The sequence below is a fragment of the Erythrolamprus reginae genome, chromosome 1, assembly GCF_031021105.1.
Source record: "Erythrolamprus reginae isolate rEryReg1 chromosome 1, rEryReg1.hap1, whole genome shotgun sequence".
In the NCBI taxonomy this organism is placed as follows: domain Eukaryota; kingdom Metazoa; phylum Chordata; class Lepidosauria; order Squamata; family Dipsadidae; genus Erythrolamprus; species Erythrolamprus reginae.
In genome coordinates this window covers 242,148,176-242,170,750 of record NC_091950.1, presented here as the reverse complement: position 1 = coordinate 242,170,750, position 22,575 = coordinate 242,148,176, and the positions used below count along the sequence as shown (strand labels likewise).

The 22,575-nt window shown below is 37.4% G+C and overlaps 1 protein-coding gene across 6 annotated transcripts in view; it reads left to right on the top strand.

Moving 5' to 3' along the window:
* The window catches only part of PLCB1 (phospholipase C beta 1), a 535,828-nt gene extending 515,091 nt beyond the window's left edge, over window positions 1-20,737 (top strand). For 3 of the 6 annotated variants that reach the window (XR_011557370.1, XM_070732668.1, XM_070732670.1), the window contains one exon: window positions 18,106-20,737. Coding sequence is in view for 1 of the 6 variants with exons in the window: in XM_070732668.1 (XP_070588769.1) it covers window positions 18,106-18,330 (225 nt within the window). In the remaining 5 variants the exon portion in view is untranslated. Of the gene's footprint in view, window positions 1-45; window positions 113-18,105 lie in introns of those variants that run through there. The other 3 variants (XR_011557371.1, XR_011557369.1, XM_070732671.1) reach the window with 3 other exon arrangements.
* Window positions 20,738-22,575: the final 1,838 nt, after the last annotated feature.

The following is a 22,575-nucleotide window of genomic DNA, read 5'->3' as shown; positions in this document are numbered from 1 at the left end:
GAACTCCTGGTATTTTATCTAATCAATTCTGCTTTTTAAAAAAAGGTTCTTCGTTTTCTATGTGATGTACAGTATATGGATGTCTCCTGACAAACCAAGATCTCCCAGATTGGCTTGTGATACAGGAGCGCTACAAACACCATATATATTTGACAACTCTGCACATAAATATATAAAAGATACTTTTGGATAAGCAAGCTATTAAATATTTTACTATCCTTCTTTCCTGATTTAATTATGTTTATTGATTGGCTTGGAGACACATGCAATGACATCCATCAAGTGACAAAACGATTTGCAGAATGGAACAGATTCCTTCTCTCTGCTCAAGTGTCTCGTGTATTTCTGAACTGTGGATGGCATGTGATGGATGCTGGGGGGGAAAGAGACAAGGAGACCAATCTAGTCATGTCATATTGGTTGTAGGACATAACCCTTAAAGCAAATCTTAGCTGTCAAATTGAGCCCAATTGAATACAGTGTATTCAATTAAAACCTTTGCATTTAGGAAGAAATGGTAATTAAAATGTGTCTCCGTGTGCATTTGTATAAAATAGACTCAAAGAAAACAAGTTGTTTTGGAATGGCTTTTCCCCCGATTGTGTCACTGATTCTTCAAAGCAATGGCCTGAATTTCAGTGATTTCTTATGATCTGACATGCATAGAATGGCACTGTGTGTCTTCTCAACCCCAAACATCAGATATTCTTAAAAACAGGAGGACACATTTCAAATTTAAGTTCAAAGTATTATTATTAAAAAGAAATGCGTAACCATCCAAGCATTATAGAATTTTGTTCTAGTAATTCAAGATATAAAATAGAACAACAAGGAGCCAAATACAATCTCCTTCAAACAGCCTTCTAATGCAGGGGCATCAAACTCAAGGCCTCCCACCAGGCTCCATTTTCATTGGCAGAGGGTTGCAGGAGGCCGTCGTGGCTGAAAACGGAGCCCAGAAGAACAGCACACGGCCCTCCCAAGTTCTGTTTTCACTGGCAGGAAGATCCCCCTAGCCCTGTCCAGGCTACCATAGGTTCCTCTGACATAAGTGATGTCAAGCTAACCACACACACCCCTGCCCCCTTCTCCCTTCCCCCCCTCCCAAGGTCAAACAACCCTGATGTGACCCTCAATGAAATTGAGTGTGATACCTCTGTTCTACTGCGTACCTAAGAAAATAAGAAAATGCTGCAATCCACCCGCATCAGCAAGCACCCACCCACCCTTATAAAAGTGATATTCTTTATACATTAAATTGTGATACTTTGCATTCCTTATGACAGTGGGCAGCAATCATTTTATTTCACACTGCTAACTACTTAACTTTTCTCAGTTCTTAACAAAAGTTAAATAGAATGCTAACAACTTACATATAGGACCTGGCTAGAGTTGGCAAGAGACTACATACTTAAAGATAAAGAATTGATGGGAAAGAATAAATGTACTGTTACAATAATGTTGGTTTGGAAAAAAATTCTTGGGAGAATATTTTTAGTGACCCTTAGATTTTATATATCCTTAGATTTGACAGAAATCCACTCGTAATAGAAACTCCCAATTATAATAATCCAATTATGCTACTATTATCCCCAAGTTCTTGCTGGGTACTTTAACCTACTGTTTCAAAATATTTCCTGGATTCCACCTGACTCCCTCCAAAGAAAACTAAGCTGTTTTTGGAAATAGTTTAGCAGCCAAGTACTTCATATGGGACAAGGAAATGTATTATTGGTCTGTGAATCTGCTGCTTCTCCCACTGTTTTAATTGTAGCCTAGGGAAATGTAGTGTCAACCTTCCCAGGTAGGCCAAACACGAAACGTAAACAGATAAACTACCGTAATTCAGCTTTATTGTCAGATTATATTAATAGAATCATACAAGTCTGAAAGTACAAATCTCTTGTCTGTTTTTATAGCCTAAGGAGATCCTTTCTGAGTTTCTTTCCTGTTATTATGCAGCTGCAGGCTTCCTCTCTACCCTCCATCTGATTGTTCCCTAGGCAGCACCATCCCTATAAACCATGACATGTTACTACATCTCCCTTGTGTGCCCTTTACTTTAAGTAAATCAGGAATCAGGAGGAGGCAGAGAATGAAGCAAAAAATTAGACTAATGCACGGTTTTCCCCCCACTGTTGTTCCATGGAGCTCTAAAGCTCTAGTATATGAATTTCATGAGGTTTCATGAGAAACAAATGCTAAAAACTGTGTCCATGAGAATTTCTGTAAGGTACAGCCAGAAAGGTGAACATGATGACCCTAATCTTTACTTAGGACAGTGATGGTGAACTTTTTTTGGCTTGGGTGCCTCACTGAGGTCTCCAGGCTTCCACTAGGCCCATTGGCTGGTTTCTGCATCCCTAGGGTTCAGGAAAGCTTCCTGAAGACTGGGGAGAATGAAAAACAGCCCAATGGGCCAACCGGAAGTTTGTTTCCGAACTTTCCTGAAGCCTGGGGAGAGCAAAAATGGCCAATAAAAGGCTGAAAATCAGCTGGCCAGCGCATGTTTGCACCCTGGAGCTGACATTATTATTATTATTATTATTATTATTATTATTATTATTATTATTATTATTATTTCTTTGTCCAATATACAATACATATGGAAGAGAGTAGGCATTAAGTAATACATATAAAGATAGAAGGAAAAAGAGAATATATATGATATAAGAGATAAGGAGAGAATATATATGATATATGTATATATATATGTATACAGATAGATAGATAGATAGATAGATAGATAGATAGATAGATAGATAGATAGATAGATAGATAGATAGATAGATAGATAGATAGATAAGGGAAGGGAAGACAATTGGACAGGGGACGATAGGCACATCAGTGCACTTATATACGCCCCTTACTGGCCTCTTAGGAACCTGGAGAGGTCAATTGTGGAGAGTCTAAGGGAGAAATGTTGGGGGTTGGGAGTTGACACTATTGAGTCTGGTAATGAGTTCCACGCTTCGACAACTCGATTGTTAAAGTCGTATTTTTTACAGTCAAGTTTGGAGCAGTTAATATTAAGTTTGAATCTGTTGAGTGCTCTTGTGTTGTTGCGGTTGAAGCTGAAGTAGTCGTTGACCGGAAGGACGTAGGACATAGGGCAACATCTCGTGTGCCCTCGGATATGGCTCGGCATGCCACCTGTGGCACATGTGCCATAGGTTAGCCATCACTGACTTAGGAAAATGCTTTGGCCACATATTATTCTCTGTGGGAAGTGAGTGGGGGGCCACAGCTGCCATGTTTTACATCCTGCCTGCCCTAACACTGCCTCTATCCCCTTCTCCAAAACAAGACCAGATGAAAAGCTTTGAGTGGTCAGAGCAAGGATTTCTATCTGCCAGGGGTTCCTAATTGGTCCTTTTATTATGGATGGGCGGAGATTAACACACACACAATATGTTTTATTGTCAACTATAGTTTTCCTTTTTGATCTGGAATTCCAAGAAGTTTTATATTGGGAGTTTTATGGCCTGAAAAAGTTTGAAACTGCCCGTTAGAAGAAGGAAGCAAGTTCAGTTTTCAAATTAACAAAAGGTGCTTGTGTTAGGAGAAAGTCGTCCCAACAAGTTTTACATTGGCTATATTTTTCAAACAGTTTTTTGATAATGTTTAGACTTAAGGCTCCCTCTGATCCAGGATCTTTTGGCAACATGCTTACACAGATTTCAAGGAAAGCATGTGAAGCAGGGTTGGGTTTCACTTACTGGTTGCCACCAGTTTACATCGCAAGTTTCACGCATGCGTCCTCACGTGAAATATCACTTCCACGCATGCTCCGTAGGGGGATTCAGCCCAACTGCTGAACTGCTGATCAGCTGTGCTTCAGGTTAAGAAATAAAGGTGAGTATTAGCCTGGGGGTGGGAAGGAGAGCTCTTTTTGAAGCAGAGAAAGAAGAGAAGCCATCCAAAGATGTAAAATTCAGCCAATTTTTTTTTTTTTTTTTAAAGATGGCAGTGTCCATGCACCGGCACCACCCGAACTGGATCGGTGGTGCCATTTTTACATCACCAGTAGGTCACTAATGGTTCAAGCGGTCTGGTCCAAACCTGGAGAAGCTCACCCCTGACATGAAGGGACAGCAGCCTTCAGCAGCCCATATTCAAAATTACACTGAACATAGAATCTAGAGCCTAAATCAGCCTTTAGTGAGCTTTCTCATACATACCCACTATGAATCATTGAAATCAGCATTATTAATTTAAAAATGCCAGTCTTATTAATTACAGTGGTTCCAGCTCTGTAGCCATTTGTGAGGCCTGAATCATCTTCAGGAATTCTTCTAACCCTGTTTGTAAGACTTATTTAGGATAATTCATAAGCAACTTACTTGGAAGAATTTTGAAGTGCAAAGCCATCTACATATGTCACTGCAAGCTAATCAGCATCTGCCCACATCAAGTCTTGGAGGAGGAAATATAAATTACAGTATGTCTGGTTAATCATCATTCATTCCATGTAGGACTGCACATAGTTTGACATACCCAAAATAAATGAATATCGCTTCCAATTTTAGGGATATCAAAGATGAAATTGTAATTAGAGAGCCTTGTTATTTTGATATCTTTGCTCTTGTCTTGTTTGATGAACAAGAATTTTGAAATTTTAACAGTTGAATGCAGAAAATTAGCATTCTATAAATGTTTATAGCTATGCAAATCGCACCCACAGTAATCAGAAGGATTTTCTACATTTTGCTTGAGGAGCAAATGAGGGAACTAATTGGATTTGCTGACTTCTTTCATATCCTTTATATAATTCCCAAGAGAAAAAAGTGCATTTTTAAAGCATACACACACACACACCCTACTATATAATCATCAAGTATGGAACTGTACTTATTCGAAGGAATGAACCCAATTTTAACATATAAGAGGAAAACAAACATTATCAATAAATTATAGGCAGACTTGTTTCAATTTTGGTAGCCTTTAGGAAGGATAATTTGTGACTTTTAAAATTAAGCCTTTTTGGCTATTTCAGCCATTCTGTTATTGCTTTTTTTTAAAAAAACAGTGTTATGTAATGCATTATCTCTAGTCATCAGTGCCTATGCCATAAAATTGATTTGACTGGAATAGTGTAATTTTAAAAAACACTAATTGAATCACTTGAACCATAAAAATGCATTACAACATTAATATTTGGGGAGATAATTATGATTTGCATGTGAGATTTCAGGAATGACTAAATAACTTCAGCATTTAATTGCAAACCATATGGATTTAAAACTTCATTGATTGTTATATTCCATCTGATGGCAACATTGTGTATAATGGTTAGCTTGATATAGTTGTCCTTTATATAAATGCATCCAGGGAAGGTTATTAATTAAACTCAAAGAACAGCACATAGATGAGCAAAAGAGGTTAAAAGCAAGAGCCAGGTGTATGTGGCAGTGCATAGTTTCCTTTGTTGGGCCATTGCATTCTTCAGAGTGTTGTCAAAGATATCTAAACAGCAGCCATCATAAATTCAATACTGGGAGATGTGACATAATTCATTGCAAGCACATATTGTCATGTTTGACAGATTACGCTCTGAAAAGCTAAAACCCTGTCTTACATGTAGTCATATTTTGGATCTAATTGTGTAAGAGATCGTTTATGAGACATAAGTGTTTTTGCTTGGGCAGATTGTATTTTAACATGCTTATATGAGAACTGTAAAAATTCAAGATGGAAACATATGGTGTGGAGTATGGAAGATTGACTAACTGCCAACAAGTGCCTTCTGCATATGTGGTTTTACTTTAAAAAATGCATGAAAGAAAAAATAAATTATTTTAGTCCATCAGTATTATGCTTCCTTTCCGCCAACAAAGGCAACACCATCCAGTGTATGTATTAACTTTACAACGTTGGTTTTGGCCCAGCTAATCTATTTGATGTCATATAACAGGAGTGGGCTACTGCCCAGATGGGGGGGGGAACGTAGTGGGGTAGCGAAAATGGACCTTCCACTCCAGAGCACCCAATTTGCACTGAAAGATGTTAAAAGAAAATGCAGGGCATCCTGCACAAAACCACACCCACAGTATGGTAGTAAAAATTTTGGTAGCCCTTCACTCCCATGTAATATGTTCTGCATATTAAAAGTTTCAATTCTTGAACATCTTTTGGGATTATTGCTTTCTTTTCTTTTTTTCTCTATTGCTGGAGTGAGGGCAGCTAGAATTAAATCTACCATGATGCATTTTAGCATTAACCACAGAAATGAGCTTAGGGTCTCTCAGGATAGGGCTGTGGGTGTGTAATTGGATGCAGCCAATTAAAAACCAAAATGCATACTGAGGAAGATCCCTGCAGCATATTGATACTATAGCAAAATACGGCTCAAAATATAGGGGGATACGAAAGATATAAAAGTAATCCAGTGTTCCTTAGTTTAATCTTAATTGGCAACCTTGGCTCACATTTATTTATTTATTTCTCAAATTTAGATATAAAAACCACAGTACCTGCCAAGTGTGTAAAATGGGGATCAAGTAAAAACATGAATAAAATAAGTTGAAAATAAAAGGGCAATGGGAACACCTTCAAAGCACTAACCATCGTGGAGTTGCATCGACCCCTCTGAGCCCCACACAAATTGGCAGAGCTAGATCTTTCTTCTGACCAGAGAATGTGGCCCACAAAACCTCTAGGGGAAGAGTCTAAGGAGAAGGGCAGCATACAAATCTAATCAATAATAAACAATAAATAAATAATAAGAGGTGGAGCTGGAGCAACGACAGAGAATTCTTTAACCGACGGGTCCGTATCTTACCTTTTCTGCCTGATTGGTTGAGATGGGTTGATAGGATAGGAGCAAGATGATCTCCCAAGTAAGCTCAGATTCCTCAGGTTCTTCATACATACACCTACATATCATTACATCAATCTGTTTGTCTCTTTTAAAGTTATCACATAACCCTGCTCAGATGTTCTATTCCAGGTTTGCCTGTGAAAGAGGAAGAGCTGGCCAGCTCCCGAAAGGTTTTCCTTGCCCTATTTTGCTACGTGCAGGAATGTATTCATCTAATTCACTAAGTTGAATTGAGAGGGTGGAGTTACTCTGTTCATCTTTATATGTTCCTCCACATTCATCTGGGGCTGGAACAGAATTCCGTTCCATTGTTTATTATATTTTTATAAGACAAATACTTTTCAACGTATGTTATAACACCCCCAGCTGCCAATATATTGCAGTTACACAAAAAAGAAAGAAAAAAAATAAAAATTATGATTATCAAAAAAGAAAAAGTTTGCCTTTCCCTCACATAGCTCTTTAAGCATTAAAATCAGCTGTGCAATTTTGCCCAGGTTGGTTAACTTTCAAGGTGGCATCATATATTCCTTAGGCCAGTATTTTGTACTTCACAGTATTGAAGTGTTACTTGAATTGTTTTAGAAAATATTAAACGTTCCTGTCATTTCCTGTGATTGGAACCCTTACTATATTAAGGTGTGTTCTTTACTTTCTTGGATAGTCCAATTTATTAACTTATCAGCAGTTAAGGAACTCTATTGGCACAATAAATCTTGCTTATTTGATATAGTTAAAAAATTCAAAAGACAGACATACACAGATTATGTCAGTGATAAATAATGACTTTTTGCCAGAGATAGCTGGCAAACACACTGTAAAATCATCATTCTTTAGGTTGCAAAACATTAAACTGTAGTTCTTTACCCCAGCCTTCCTATTGTGGCAAATTTTAGACTACAAGTCTCCTAAAGTCTTCTATCCGGCTTGAATATTTGTTTGGGAATAAATCTCATTGAATGTAACAATTTAAGAATGTAACAATTTAATTCAAACACAGTGGTTATCTAGTTTGGTGTAATTAAAATATTTTTTGTCAATGATATTGAAGTACTGCATGATTTTAATGTCTTTCTTAGGACCCTATAGTATTATTTATGAGTTTATGATTTAATGAAATCTGTTGTATAAATATTCATGTTCAATAGATTATAATTACCAACAAGAACTGCGCAACTATAAAAATTCTTCATATACTATCCCCAGTTCTACCCCTCCAAAAATAATTATGAGAGACCTATGATTAAGTGAACATTGTCTTCAATATATTCAATCATTGTTATTTTAAAATTTTTCTTGATAGTATCTACTTTGATATACAGTGATCCCTCAATTATCACGAGGGTTCCGTTCCAAGACCCCTTGCGATAATCGATTTTTCGCGATGTAGGGTTGCGGAAGAAAAACACCATCTGCGCATGCGCACCCTTTTTTTCATGGCCGCGCATGCGCAGATGGTGGAGTTTGCGTGGGTGGCGGGGAAGACCCAGGGAAGGTTCCTTCCGCCGCCCAGCAGCTGATCTGCTCGGTAGCGCAGCAGCAGCGAGCAGACGAAGATCGGGGTTTCCCCTTTGCGTGGGCGGCGGGGAAACCCCGATCTTCGTCTGCTTGCTGCTGCTGCGGCCGCCCAGCAGCTGATCTGCTCGGTAGCGCAGCAGCAGCGAGCAGACGAAGATCGGGGTTTCCCCGCCGCCCACGCAAAGGGGAAACCCCGATTCGGCTCCTCGCTGCTACCGCGCTGCCGAGCAGATCAGCTGCTGGGCGGCCGCAGCAGCAGCGAGCAGACGAAGATCGGGGTTTCCCCGCCGCCCACGCAAAGGGGAAACCCCGATTCGGCTCCTCGCTGCTACCGTGCTGCCGAGCAGATCAGCTGCTGGGCGGCTGAAGGAACCTTCCCTGGGTCTTCCTCGCTGATGCCCCCGCTCGCCCGCCCGCCCGCCGCCCGCCGCCCGCCAGCAAGAGGGGGAGAGATAGAGAAAGAGAGAGAAGGAAAGAAAGAAAGAGATGAGAGAGGGAGGAAGAGAGTGTGAGAGAGGAAGAAGCAAGATAGAGAAAGAGAGAGAGAAAGAAAGATGAGGAAGAGAGTGACGTCATCGGGTGCAAAAAATCGCGATATAGCGTTTCGCGAAGAACGAGATCGCGAAAATCGAGGGATCACTGTAATCCCTTTTAAGCTTTCTATTAATTGCCATACTGTTGAAATAATAGGTACTTAAATTTTCATGGAGTGAAAATTAATTTAAGCAAGGGGTGGGATTTTATTTAACACCTTGGAAAAGAAATAGAGGATAATTAATTGGCAATGTGTGAATCAAGGCAGACAGATACAGGAGTGCTGGTGCTGTAAAGCAGCTTCCTAGGCAAAGACATTTATGTATGAGTAATGATAACAAACAATGGTATCATTTATTTTTACTTTATCACATTCCACTGAATTTAAAAGTTGTGGAAATTCTTGTGTAGGTGTTCAGTTTTCCAGACTTTAGGATAGAGTGGAAATGGTTATGTTGAAAACATCAAAGAAAGATGTTGGAGGTGCCAGGTAGGTGGGTGGGTTTGTGGGTGGGTGGGTGGGTGGATGGGTGGGTGGGTGGGTGGATGGATGGATGGATGGATGGATAGATAGATAGATAGATAGATAGATAGATAGATAGATAGATAGATAGATAGATAGATAGATAGATAATGGGAATTGAAACTCAAATTGCTCAGTCTTATTTGGTAATATTATCTGGGGGGGGGAGAGAATTATTACATACCGTATATACTCGAGTATAAGCCGAGTTTTTTAGCCCCAAAAATGGGCTGAAAAACACAGCCTCGGCTTATATTCGGGTCATTGACAAAGTCACCACACGAGGGCGCCATTGCTTGAGCCAGAGCGAGGAGGCACCAGCTTTTGTCCCCTCTGGCACGCCGTAGTTCCTCTCCCTAACTCAAGCAAAGAAGGCAGCCATTTGCAATGGTGAGTCGGATTAAAAAGGCCCCCTGCTGTCAGATTCTCCTCCCCCTCCTTTGAAAGGATTTAAACTGTTTAAAAAATGGTATTTTGTGGTAGTTGCTGTCCTTGCTTGGATATGATCTAATAATGTGTTATGAGGCAGAGCTAGACAGGAATTCTTTTTCTATCTGTCTATCTTTCTATCTATCTATTTTTCTATCTATCTATTTTTCTATCTATCTATCTATCTGTATCTATTTCTTTCTATCTATCTATCTATCTATCTATTTTTCTATCTGTCTGTCTATCTGTCTATCTATCTGTCTATCTATCTATCTATCTATCTATCTATCATCTATCTATCTATCTGTATCTATTTCTATCTATCTATTTTTCTATCTAACTATTTTTCTTTCTATCTATCTATCTATCTATCTATCTGTATCTATTTCTATCTATCTATCTATCTATCTATCTATCTATTTTTCTATCTGTCTGTCTGTCTGTCTATCTATCTTTCTATCTATATCTATCTATCTATCTATCTATTTCTATCTATCTATCTATTTTTCTGTCTGTCTGTCTATCTATCTTTCTATCTATATCTATCTATCTATCTATCTATCTATTTCTATCTATCTATCTATCTATCTATCTATTTTTCTGTCTGTCTGTCTGTCTATCTTTCTATCTATATCTATCTATCTATCTATCTATCTATTTGGTTTTCTATGCTGATAACCTCACAGCAGCTAATGCTGAAGCTCTTCTTTGGATACACTTATTTGTTTGTTTGTTTGTTTGTTTATTTATTTAATTGGATTTGTATGCAATCCCTCTCCAAGGACTCAGGGTGGCTCACAGCATATATAAAAACAGAACAATAATGTAAATCCAATTAATGATGAGAAGGAATCCAGTTTTGAAGGATTTTAACTCTTAGGTTTTAGCTTTGTTCCTGATCGAGCTACTTTTTTTACTTTTTAATTTATTGTTAATATTGTTAATTTGTTTACCCTCTTTTAAATTTACAGAGCTAGTTTACTGGTTTTCTTTAAAATAAATATTCTAAAACATGTCTCAATTAATGTAATTTTATTGTTTTCCATTTTTATAAGTTACCAGTAGCCACTGCATTTTCTAACCTCGGCTTATACTCGGGTCAATACGTTTTCCCAGTTTTTGTGGCAAAAATTGGTGCCTCGGCTTATACTCGGGTCGGCTTATACTCGAGTATATACGGTACTTCAGAATTAACATTTTGCTTCAGTAGGGAATAGCTGGAAGACTGCTAGCTCTCATTTACTTTACTTCATATCAGTGATTCACCTTTTTTTGAGGGATGCTCTAAGAAAAACAAAGCTGTTCAGTGTTCTTCAGTGTTGATGGAGCATACTTTAAACATCTCATCATTTCTGTTTAATAGTAACCAGCCATTCGCTAGTTAAACGTAATGTCACTAATAGGATCACACAAAATTTGTCACTCTCCACCATCTTTCCTTGTCAGTCCTTCTAGGCCTCCCAGATAATTCAACAAAAAGAAAGTGTAACATTCAAGACACAATCCATGGTTTCTCCCATACTTGTTAATGAGAAACAATCTACACTACCGACTAATCAGTGTGGACTCCATTAAATAGATTTGCACAGTGGGGATTTTTTTCCCCTTCAAAATAACTTTTTCTTGCATGGTACTTACAGCAAAGGCTACCCTTTTTTACTGCTGTGATTAAATAGTCTACAGTTTACTTCCTGAGATTTTCACCTGTCGCTTACTGCATAAGATCTGTTTAAAATGTATTTCAAAGGTTGGCTTTACAACAACTTAAATAACTGACTGCTCTGTAATCTAATGGTTAAACGGGTAAACACAGTTCTTGATAGATTATGAGTTTCAGGTGGAGGTTAGCTCATATGATACATTGTGAACAGGCATTCTCTGTTTTAATATCAAATAACCCAAAGATTTTCTTATCATTCATATTTGCAGTGGCTTAGCTGCCCTTCATGATATTTAACCTCACAACTAGTGTGTTTTTTAAATGTTTTTTATTAAGTTAGAGTATTATAAAATATAAAAGTAAATAGAAGAGCAGGGAGGGGGAAGTGAAGCATTGACTTCCTACTCTGTTGACTTCCTACTCTCTGTTACTCTCTCTCTTTGTTAACAACAAATCACAGCTTTTTGCTTTTCTATAATAGTATGAACAAGTCATTTCTATAAAGATCTATCAGTCTAATCTATAAATCCCAAAGTCAGAATTTCTTTTCCACCTCAAGCACAAAGTTCAGAAGCGGTTTCCCTGTGGAAACAACAGTACTTATGTTCTTTTCTTTAATCAGAGTAGTCAGTTCAGCCAGCTCCATCAACTTCTGCAACCATTCTTCCATGGTAGGAATCGAAGTGTCCTTCCTTTTTGCGCATACAGTTAGTGTCTTTATGGAATGTCTTACATATGTAATGATTATTTATTTGTTTGTTTGTTTGTTTGTTTTGTCAAACAATTATTGAGTGGTAATTTGTACAAATAAAACATTAGATAAGTAATGATAAAAAGTAACAAAAGAAGACAATAGGACAGAAACGATAGGCTCAATGGTGCGCTTATGCACGCCCCTTACAGACCTCTTAGAAAGGGGGAGAGGTCAATTGTAGATAGTCTAAGGCTAAAGGTTTTGGGATTAGGAGTAGAAACCACAGAATCAGGTAGTGCATTCCAGGGGTTGATTACTCTGTTGCTGAAGTCGTATTTTTTGCAGTCAAGTTTGGAGCGGTTGACATTTAGTTTAAATCGACTTCATGCTTGTGTGTTGTTGCGGTTGAAGGTGAAGTAGTCATTAACAGGTAGGACATTTTGGTATATGATTTTATGAACTATAATTAAGTCGGAACCGAGACGACGGAATTGTAAGTTGTCTAAACCAAGAATTTCAAGTCTGGTGGAGTAAGGTATTTTTTTGTGAGAAGAGGAGTGAAGGACTCTTCTTGTGAAATATTTCTGGACTCTCTCAATTGTATTGATGTCAGATATGCAATGTGGGTTCCATACAGGTGAGCTGTATTGTAGGATTGGTCTGACAAATGTTTTGTAAGCTCTTGTTAGCAGTTCAAAATTACCAGAGAAGAAGCTGCGAAGGATTAGGTTAACAACTTTTAAAGCCTTTTTGGCAATGTTGTTATAGTAGGCTCTAGGACTTAGGTCATTGGATATGAGTACTCCAAGGTCTTTGACAGATTGAGGGTTATCAATAAGTTCAATTCCTCCAAGTTTATATTTAGTATTCTGATTCTTTTTACCAATGTGTAAGACAGAGCATTTAGTGGTGGAGATTTGAAGTTGCCCGGTTTTAGACCATTCTGCTATGTGGTCAAGGTCTTTTTGAAGGGTAGCAGTATTGTCGGTGTTATTAAATAGTTTGACATCATCTGCAAAGAGAACGCAATTGCGAGTGATGCAGTCGCAAAGGTCCTTTATGTATAGTATGAATAGTGTTGGTCCTAAAACACTACCTCGAGGGACACCACTGTTAACAGGAGCAGGAAGAGAAGTGGCACTTCCTATTTTGACCACTTGTTGTCTGTTAGATAAGAATGCTGTTAACCAATTGTGTAGTAGTCCAGAGATGCCAAAGGATTTGAATTTCAGAAGAAGTTTGTCGTGGACAACTGAGTCAAAGGCTTTGCAAAAGTCGATATAGATCGCATCAATTGCATTACCTTGGTCAAGTTGAGTGGTCCAAATGTTTTTACAGTGTAAGAGTTGTAGATTACAGGATAATTTTTTTCTGAAACCAAATTGTTTATTGGAAAGTAGGTTATTAGCTTCAAGGTAGAGTGTAATGGATTGGTTTATGATTGATTCCATAACTTTGCAGCTGACACAACACAAAGAGATAGGTCTGTAATTTTCAACATTGCTTGGATCTCCTTTTTTGAAGATAGGAATGACTGTGGCAAGTGACCATAGTGTGGGTAGGGAGCTAGTACTGAAAGATTTATTAAAAATTATGCTCAGAGGTTCAGCCAAGGTGGAGGAGAGCTTTTTTAAGAAGTATGCACATAGTCCATCTGGTCCAACAGATAAAGATGGTTTTAGGTTGTGTAATGACTTTCTAAAATCAATTTGTGTAAGATCATAATTGCATAATGTGTTTCTGGTTTACTTGTCAAATTGGCTAAAACTATGAAAACTTTGGCGGCAGTCAAATTATAGTCTTATGTCAATAGCATCGTGAGTCCTTTTAAAAAATAAAAGTTAAGATCTACTGTGAGAAGGGCTGTTTATGATTTTGATACTCATGCGACTACTTTGTGAATTCCATCTTTATAATACTAGGAAAAAAATAAAATCATCCCTAACAAACCAGTGCCCGTATATTGCAGCTTTGCATGTTTATTGAGAAATATTGTTGAGTCAGTGGTACTCTGCTATTGAGTTGAAACCCTGTGCTCTGCTATTCTCTTAGAAAATCTCTCTCTCTTGCACATATGCATTGTTGCTTCCTTCACTCATGGCTCTGTCAATGATGCATCAGTTGCTTTTTTATTGAAAATAAAAACTCATGGCAACCCTGATACTACTATTATTACGATAGGATTGCCCAATAAAGTAAATGTTGTAAACCATTGTGTAGAATACCATAAAAGCATTACACAGAGGCGTGGGTGGGTGAGTATACTTCCTTCAGCTGCCTTTCAACTTTGTTCCCATATTCTTGTTTTATCTTGTGCAGCAAACCATTTTAATTGCTGCTTGTGCAAATATTGAACAATTGAGAAAATATTACAGCATTTTAAACTGTACTATGCATATCATTTATTCATTTGTTTATTTGTTAGATTTTTATGCCACCCATTTCCCTTACAAGATCACTCTGACTATTAACAGTATTTACAAAATGACCTCCTCACTTTTTGTCTTGAAATAGGAACTGTCTTTTTATTTTAAATAATACAATAGTTATTTCAAATATTTGATCAGTGGTTTTACAATTATGAAGACAACGGGAAGGGGTCTAAATTTTCCACCTGATATTTCTACATCAATGTTCAAAATCATACTGGAAGTTCTTTACTATTTACCATTGAAATTTATATTTAAATATACAGTACTGTATCTAAATATTGATATCTAAATATTTTTATTGCCATCCAAATGTTGCAAGAGTCTTCGAATGACCTTATTCAAAATATTACTGGTAGTTCTCAATTTACAAGAGTAATTGTTTGAAGTTACAATGAAGTTACTACTGAGAAAAGTTACTTATGATCGTTTTTTCATGCTTACACCCATTGCAACATCTTCATGGTCACATGATCATAATTCAGATGTTTGACAATTGACTCCTATTTATGATATTAATTGCAATGTCCCTGGGTCATGTGATCACCTTTTGTGACCTTCTGATAAGTAAAGTTAATGGAGAAGCCAGATTCACTTCCTGTGGCAAGAAAAGTCGTAAAATGGAGCAAAACCCAGTTAACAACTGTCTTGCTTAGCAAGTTTTGGCCTCAATTGTTGGCATAACTTGAGGACCACCTATAATTCATCTTTGAAGGAAGAAAATTACCTTTTGAACTATTTTCTGTGGTACTGACATATCTCATTGTTGGAAGAATCCTGCCTTGTTACACTTCCCTGTCATTGGGCACAAGAAGCAATGATGTAGCCTGAGTTAGTATAAAGATTCTCCTACTTTACCGTTCATGTTTGCCATCGTCTATCTAGCAAGGCTGATATGCTTCCAGATTTATTTCACTGGAAGGTAAGCATTTTTGTCCTCCAAGGTACCTGAAACCTGTGAGTAGTATTTATAAGAGCAGTGAGCTGTGATAATTTACCCTACCAGATACCTCCTATTAAGGAAACACATTTGAATAGGAAACTCTGCTTGGCTCCTCAAGAATACCACTATATTAGAGAAAAGCCTGGAGACTGATATATTCCTTGAATAGCTGCATTAGATGACTTTCACTGATATCTTCTTCAATTAGTCCTAATGAAAATGAGGTGACTTTCTGCATGACTCACAGCTCTTGGGAGCCAACATTATGTATCTTTTTTTTAAAAAAAATGAAGCTGGAGGCAGCCTGGTAATAGATTCACTGAACCGCTTTCAGTTTCTCAGTGTAGTAATTGGACATTGTGGTTAAGACTGAACAATGAGATTAGACATTCTGTTTTTCATGGGGACTTTTCAGTAATCTCATGGGTTGCTAGACCAATGGTCACCAACCTTTCGGACTTCAGGGAACACTAACTTCATAATTTTAAATTCAGCAGACCACTAATATAATCTGCCTAATGACCAGTTGGATGGGCATGACTAGGTTGCCATGTGACTGGGTGCGTGTGGTCAACTTGATGTCACTCATGTTAAGGGGCATCTCACAACTTCTACTTGCCCTTCCCCTCCCAGCCACTCGCCTGCTCACAGGGCCCCATAGGGCCCCAGCAGGAACAACTGTTTCAGCTGGCTTGGTGCTTTCCTCCATCCTTCACCCAAAGCTCCACACCAGGAGACTAAAGCATACCCCAAATTGGAATTTCTGCCTCCTTTCCAACTCTCACAAAAAGGGGAGACTCTCTGCAATAACACAAACATTCATTGCATGTATCCAGCCCAGGGGGTGTAGGTAACCCTTCATTTAGTGCAATATAAAAAATGTTAATAATTTTTCTGTGGACCACCAAAATTTTCTCATGGACCACCAGTTGATGACCACTGTGCTAGAATATCTCCTTGGAGCACAATATCAATATAACTTAAGTGGAACAGTTTAATATGCTTGTGGTTTCCCAAACTACCTCTAAAGTCTTCCTCTCTTCCCCATTTTTTTCTTCATTTCTAATTGTACTTCTGTACTAATGTTAAATCACTTAAAATATTTCAAGGAAATGCACATGACTCAGTGAAAAAGGTAATATGAGAAGATTTGACCACCTTCATTCCTTGGTAATTCCAGGAGAGGGAGAAAATTGATTGAGAGATTTTATTCAGCCTCCTCCTAACATACAATTCTTGATATATACTATGACTCTGTTACAGTCAAAGATTCCATTGTTATAGATCTTAATGCATGCTTTATAAAAGAGTTGAAATCTTGGATACCATTTAGATCAGTGTTTCTCAATCTTGGCGACTTTAAGATGTATGGACTTCAATCCTAGAATTCCTCAGACAGCATCTTTAAAATATTTAAGCTATCTAGTTCTGATATTATTATTATAAAAACAGTAAATGTCTTCAGAGAGGGGTGGTATACAAATCTAATAAATAAATAAATAAAAATAATCTTGTCTTTTCATGATTAATAACTTTTCATATTTATAGTCTTGGGTTCCTCTGTTTAAATATATTCTAAAGCAGGGTGTAAAACTCGTGGGCCATGGGCCAGATGCATCACATCCCGCCATGTCCATCCCTGATTTAGCGAAGGGAGGGGGGGAGTTGTGATATGTCACATGACAACATGTTGCGAGTTTGACATGCCTGTTCTAAAGTAACAGATTATTGGAGATTAGAAATTCAAATATTCATTACAAGTATTTTTACACCTTGATAATCTATACATTCTTACTGGGAAGTCCTGTTTAATTTTGTGGGTCTCCAGGTAAATGATTGGAATCTGCAATCTTACAATCATGCATTGTCCTCTCTCCATGTTGCCCCTCGAAGCACATATTTGTAAATTGGCAAATACACTTCTGTCAGTTATATCAATGGAGCTTTTGTATTTTGTCCAAATGTTGACTTTACCTTTGATTTAGCATATAGTCTTCTAAAACAAGACTAAATAGCAATAGTAATTAGCACAAGTATGCTACAGTGCATATTACTTTGTTAAAGACAGCAAAATTTCTGCTGGTCACGTGATATCACATTGAGTCTCGAAATTAAGCCTATCTAGACATAGGATATCCTTCACATCTCTGATACCCTGAAGATGGATTTTAGCTCCCAGAAACTCTCTGACAACATGGTATTCTGTAGGAGTAGGTCCAACACAGTTGGAAAACATTGGATGCACATGTTTGATACCAAGTCATCCGGGATGATGGAGATTTTGAAAAGCAGGCTGTAATAGTCAACATTGTTGCTTTATGACTTATTGGTGCATGAACAATCTTCCTGCATGCTCTAAAAAAAAATAGAAGTCAGCTAATGGTTGATTTCCTGCAAAATTCACATCTGGAAAAATAACCAAAATGCATTCCCTCCCCTTTCACCATTTGGAAATGTCAGTCAAGGGTATGTATGCTTTGTCTTATTGTTTAAAAAAAAAGCAGGGAGGTAAATCATTGCAATTTTATTTATGACAACATGTATGTCATTTCCAGTTACAGGCTGAACTTGATCAGGAATATCAAGACAAATTCAAAAGACTGCCCCTGGAAATCTTGGAATTTGTTCAAGAAGCGATGAAAGGCAAAATCAGTGAGGATGGAGACCACAGCTCTACGACTTCTTCCCTGGCATCCGATGGTGGGAAATTGAACCACAAACCCCTACAAAATGAAGAGCTAGAAGATAATCCAGGAAAAGTGTTTGATACACCTCTCTAACAGTTCCCACAGAGACCCTGATCTTAAATTTCTCTGACACAGCAAGTTACCATGTTGTTCCGCAGGAATGTTCCTCTTTTTGAATGGCCATTGGGCAGCTTCAGATACGGAAGACCTTCATTAGGATTGTACTAATTTCTAAAACAAATGGGTTGGGTGTGGAAATTATATCCTATTTGTAGGCCTTGCTTTTCTTTTTAGTTTAATGGTATAAACTAAGAGGTCAGTGTTTCTCTTGCCATATTTACACCAGTCATTTGTAAACCATGGGCAGGTTGAAGCATTCTTTGGGGACCAGTATGTTTTGTGAAGGTAAATGTGTTTACACCACTTTATGAAACAGGAATGACACAATAGTCCACCCACCGTTATCACGGTATCCGTAATTGTTTGTTTCTTCCTTGGCAACTACACCTTGAAAGCTTTTGTCATCTTAACAATGACACTTTGAGAAAAGAAACTTTTTTTTTCTTTAGCTTTCTGTTCAGTGATAGTGGGCTGTGCTGGTTGTGTCTCAACAGAGAATTATCAGTGTTAGTTCTCTGTAACTGTGATAACTACTACTGTAGGATATATTCCCTAGCCAAAATCTCTTCAAGACATAATGTGATTATACATGCTTCAGATGTGATATGGATTCACATATGTATATGCGCATTCTGTCTCTGTAAATCAAAGTTCTTGCCACACTTTCCCTTGAGGTGAAATTAAAAGCTTTAGGAAAGAAGCTCATACAGTCATCAGCGATCACTGATACTGTTATGAAATAATTGTTGCACAATCAGAATCTTTCATTCAGACTTTCTGTACTACTTTCAAATGTAAGATAGATTGGGGAATGTTGCTTTCAATTATTTTTGGGTTGCATCATTGACCTAAATTATTAAACTGGTTTGTGCTATTTTATCTTACTTATTTTCTTTAATCTATGGAACGCACATGGAAATGCCATTTCCAAAGTGTATAGAAATGTAGATGTTTCAAATCTAAAATATTTGTGAAAAAGAATCAGAGAAATCTGATTAATTCTACCCTTTTATATAGTTAACCTTACAAAGGTTACAGTTCCACCCCCAGCATCCCTTACTGTTCTACCATGTGGATATTACATTACCAAAACACTATAGTTTGGTCTGATAGTGGTAAGGAATTGGAATACATAACAGCGTATATGTAGTTTGTTTTCCCTCAGGAGCTCAGTAAAAATAACTTATTTTATTTAAATGCAAGCAATAAATAGAGATCAAACAAAATAAAAATTGAATTAAATGCTAAGTGTACATAGGGAACTAAAATTTTGGCTAAACAGTATTTTTTTTCATTATTTACATCATGCATGAAGAAATGTTGCACATTGTTAAGAGTATATAAAAAGATAAACTGCTTACATTTTATGGAGTAATTTAGAGGATATAATGGAAATGAAAAGTTTCATTTTGATTTTAAGAAGATGACTCCTATCATTTATTCTACTTTTGCACTTTGAAGATCAATATTATTAATCATTAAATATAAAAACCTGGAAGGGTCAAAGTTTAATGCTGCATTTTCTAAGATAAAGGTTAAATAAATTTGTTTCCAGTTAGACAGGCTACAATAATCCAGTATTGTTAACAGTTCTATAGGTATTTCTTTGCCATGCTTGTATACTGCAGTTTCCAACAAGTAGGAGAAACTCTGATAGGCTTTTTAATTTATGATGTAAAGTTACCAAGTTAATGGTTGACAGAGTAGTTGGTTTTCAGTACATTTGTAACTGATCATTGACTGTACTTACTTTTTTAATATCTGTACAGTGCTCCTTTTTGCAGTTGTAGTTTTAGTGTGTAATATTGTATATCTTGCATTGTTAAAACTTGCAGTAATACATCATTTATCATGAATATTACTTGAAATAAAGTAAGGTAATGAAAAAGGAGTCTGATGTGAGAGTCTTGTGCCTTCTATGTATTTGCCTTGTTATGTGTTGAACATGTCAAAATAATCTACTGTGGAACATTTTGCTATAGAGAATAGAGCTGCATTGAATTACATTGGGCTCCACTGTACACTACAGATACACTACTGAGAATTGTTTTAGCAGCTTAGGACAGACCTTCATACAGAGAATTTGGACATTTTAATTGTTAACTTGGTTGTAAGAGATTAGATAGGGCTTGCTTTCATTTGAAACTACCGTTATTGAACATTGGTATAAATAATGTATGTGATTGGCTGATTGGAAATAGTGGTTTTGCTTTCACTTAGAAAAAAAAATCATTTAACATGTATATAATTTAATTTTTCAGCCTTTAGATGCATAATTCACATTTTTGTAAGAACCCTATGCAATTTTGTGGCATGATGTTTCTTCCACTTGTAATTTATGTGCTTTCATCACAAAGCCAAATAAAATTTCTTAACATTATCTGTACTTATTGTCATAATTATCCAGATCCTGAACACCAAGATGTTAGAAAATGTTTCCTTTTACTACACAGCTGGGGAACAGGTTTGTGTTTATTTCATGTTGGGAGCTGTTCTTCATGAATTTAGAGGATAAGCTATTTTCATGTAGCCAAGGACCTTAGTTTATTATTTGAGGCTTTCCGGGGGCAGTGGGATATTTGACGAGCTATGGTTATTTTGCTCTTTAAATCTATCTGTCCCACCCCCCAAATTAGCTTCACTCATTGGGGGTGGCGTTCTGATGAGTGACAAAAAGACACTAGGGAAGTGCCTGTAACCTATATGCTACAAGTTGCCTACCTTTAATTTTTAATAAGTGAAGATGGTAAAAATTCTAAAATTATGTATCAGAGTTATTTATTATCTATCATTTATTATTAATTTATTAATTGTACTTTTATGCTGCCCCTCTCTGAAGACTCGGGCAGCATAAACTGTTCTAATAGAAGTCCAAATCCAATATAAACTAAAGCTCTAACTTCTACAATCAAATCCTGTGCCAATTAACTATTGTTTGATAGTGTTGTGGTTGGCTCAGCTCCTGGCCCAAGGAATGTGGAGGTGGAGGTGGGGGAAACATCCACATGCCATAGGCCTGTTTTGCTCCCGATAGAATCTCCCGATGAAGTCTCCTCTGACGAAGGAAGCATGAGTGGCAGGGGAGAGGGGAGTTTGGTAGACAGCCCAGGAGGAGATCAATCATCCTTATCATCCCTGGATTCTGAACAAGAACTTATGACGAACCCACGCATGCGTAGAGTGATGCATAGGAGAGAACAACTGAAGGATTATAACAGGAGATAAGTGAGACCACCTGTGGTTGGGTGGGGCTGCTGTAATTAGTGCTACAGATAAAAAGAACAGCGTGCTGGTTTAGCCTTGTGGAAGTTTATCTGATTAATAGTTTCGTCAAGATCATCGTTTTGCTGTTTCCCTGTTCAAGACTGTGTGTGGACTTTCTGAACTTTGGAATTGGACTCAATTTCCCAGTTACTGGGTGAGAAATTGGATTGCATTTAACCTGTGCCTTGTGTGTATCAGAAAATCCCTTTGACATTTAAAAAGGGGTTTTTTTCTGCTTTTCTGCTGATAAAGACTTTTGGTTTTCCTTCTATTGTGTGGTGTGTGTCTTTCTGGACTAATTACCCTGTAATTATGGGTGGTTGGGACACGCCGGCAGAACAGATAGTGAGACAGGCACCTTATACATTTTTAAAAAATCATTTTTCAAGCTATTCTGAGCAGAACAGTTGTATGCAATACACAGAAAAATCAATGAGGGACAAGCTTAAAATCCAACAAGATATAAAATATCCACTCCAGAATTCACTTTTACCCCAAGCACTAACTGTTAAAGTTTGTTGCAAACACACAGAAGGCTGATTCAACTGGATTCATTAACTTCTTTATAAACATAATTCCAGATGAATTTACAATATCATTAGCAGAGTTGTTCTTCAAGCAGTTACAGACAGCAGACAACAGTTTCATTTCAGCAGAGTTCAGAGTGGAAGAGTATAGAGTGTGGACCTGGAGCCACACCCAGCCTTAAGCTTAAGAATTCAGTTTTGATTCTCTGCACAGACTCAGAAATGGTTAGCTCCTATACGTCTAACTTAGTTGCTATGCCTATTAATTGGCTGACCTTGTTACCATTGGCTCTCCCTGTTCATGAATATCTTAACACTAACTGTATCCTGAGAAACAAGCTCAATTTTTACTGTGCATTTTTTAGAGACATGCAAAATTCCACTGAAGAACATTCCTTAAGCATTGGCTTCCATTTAAAGTTAAACA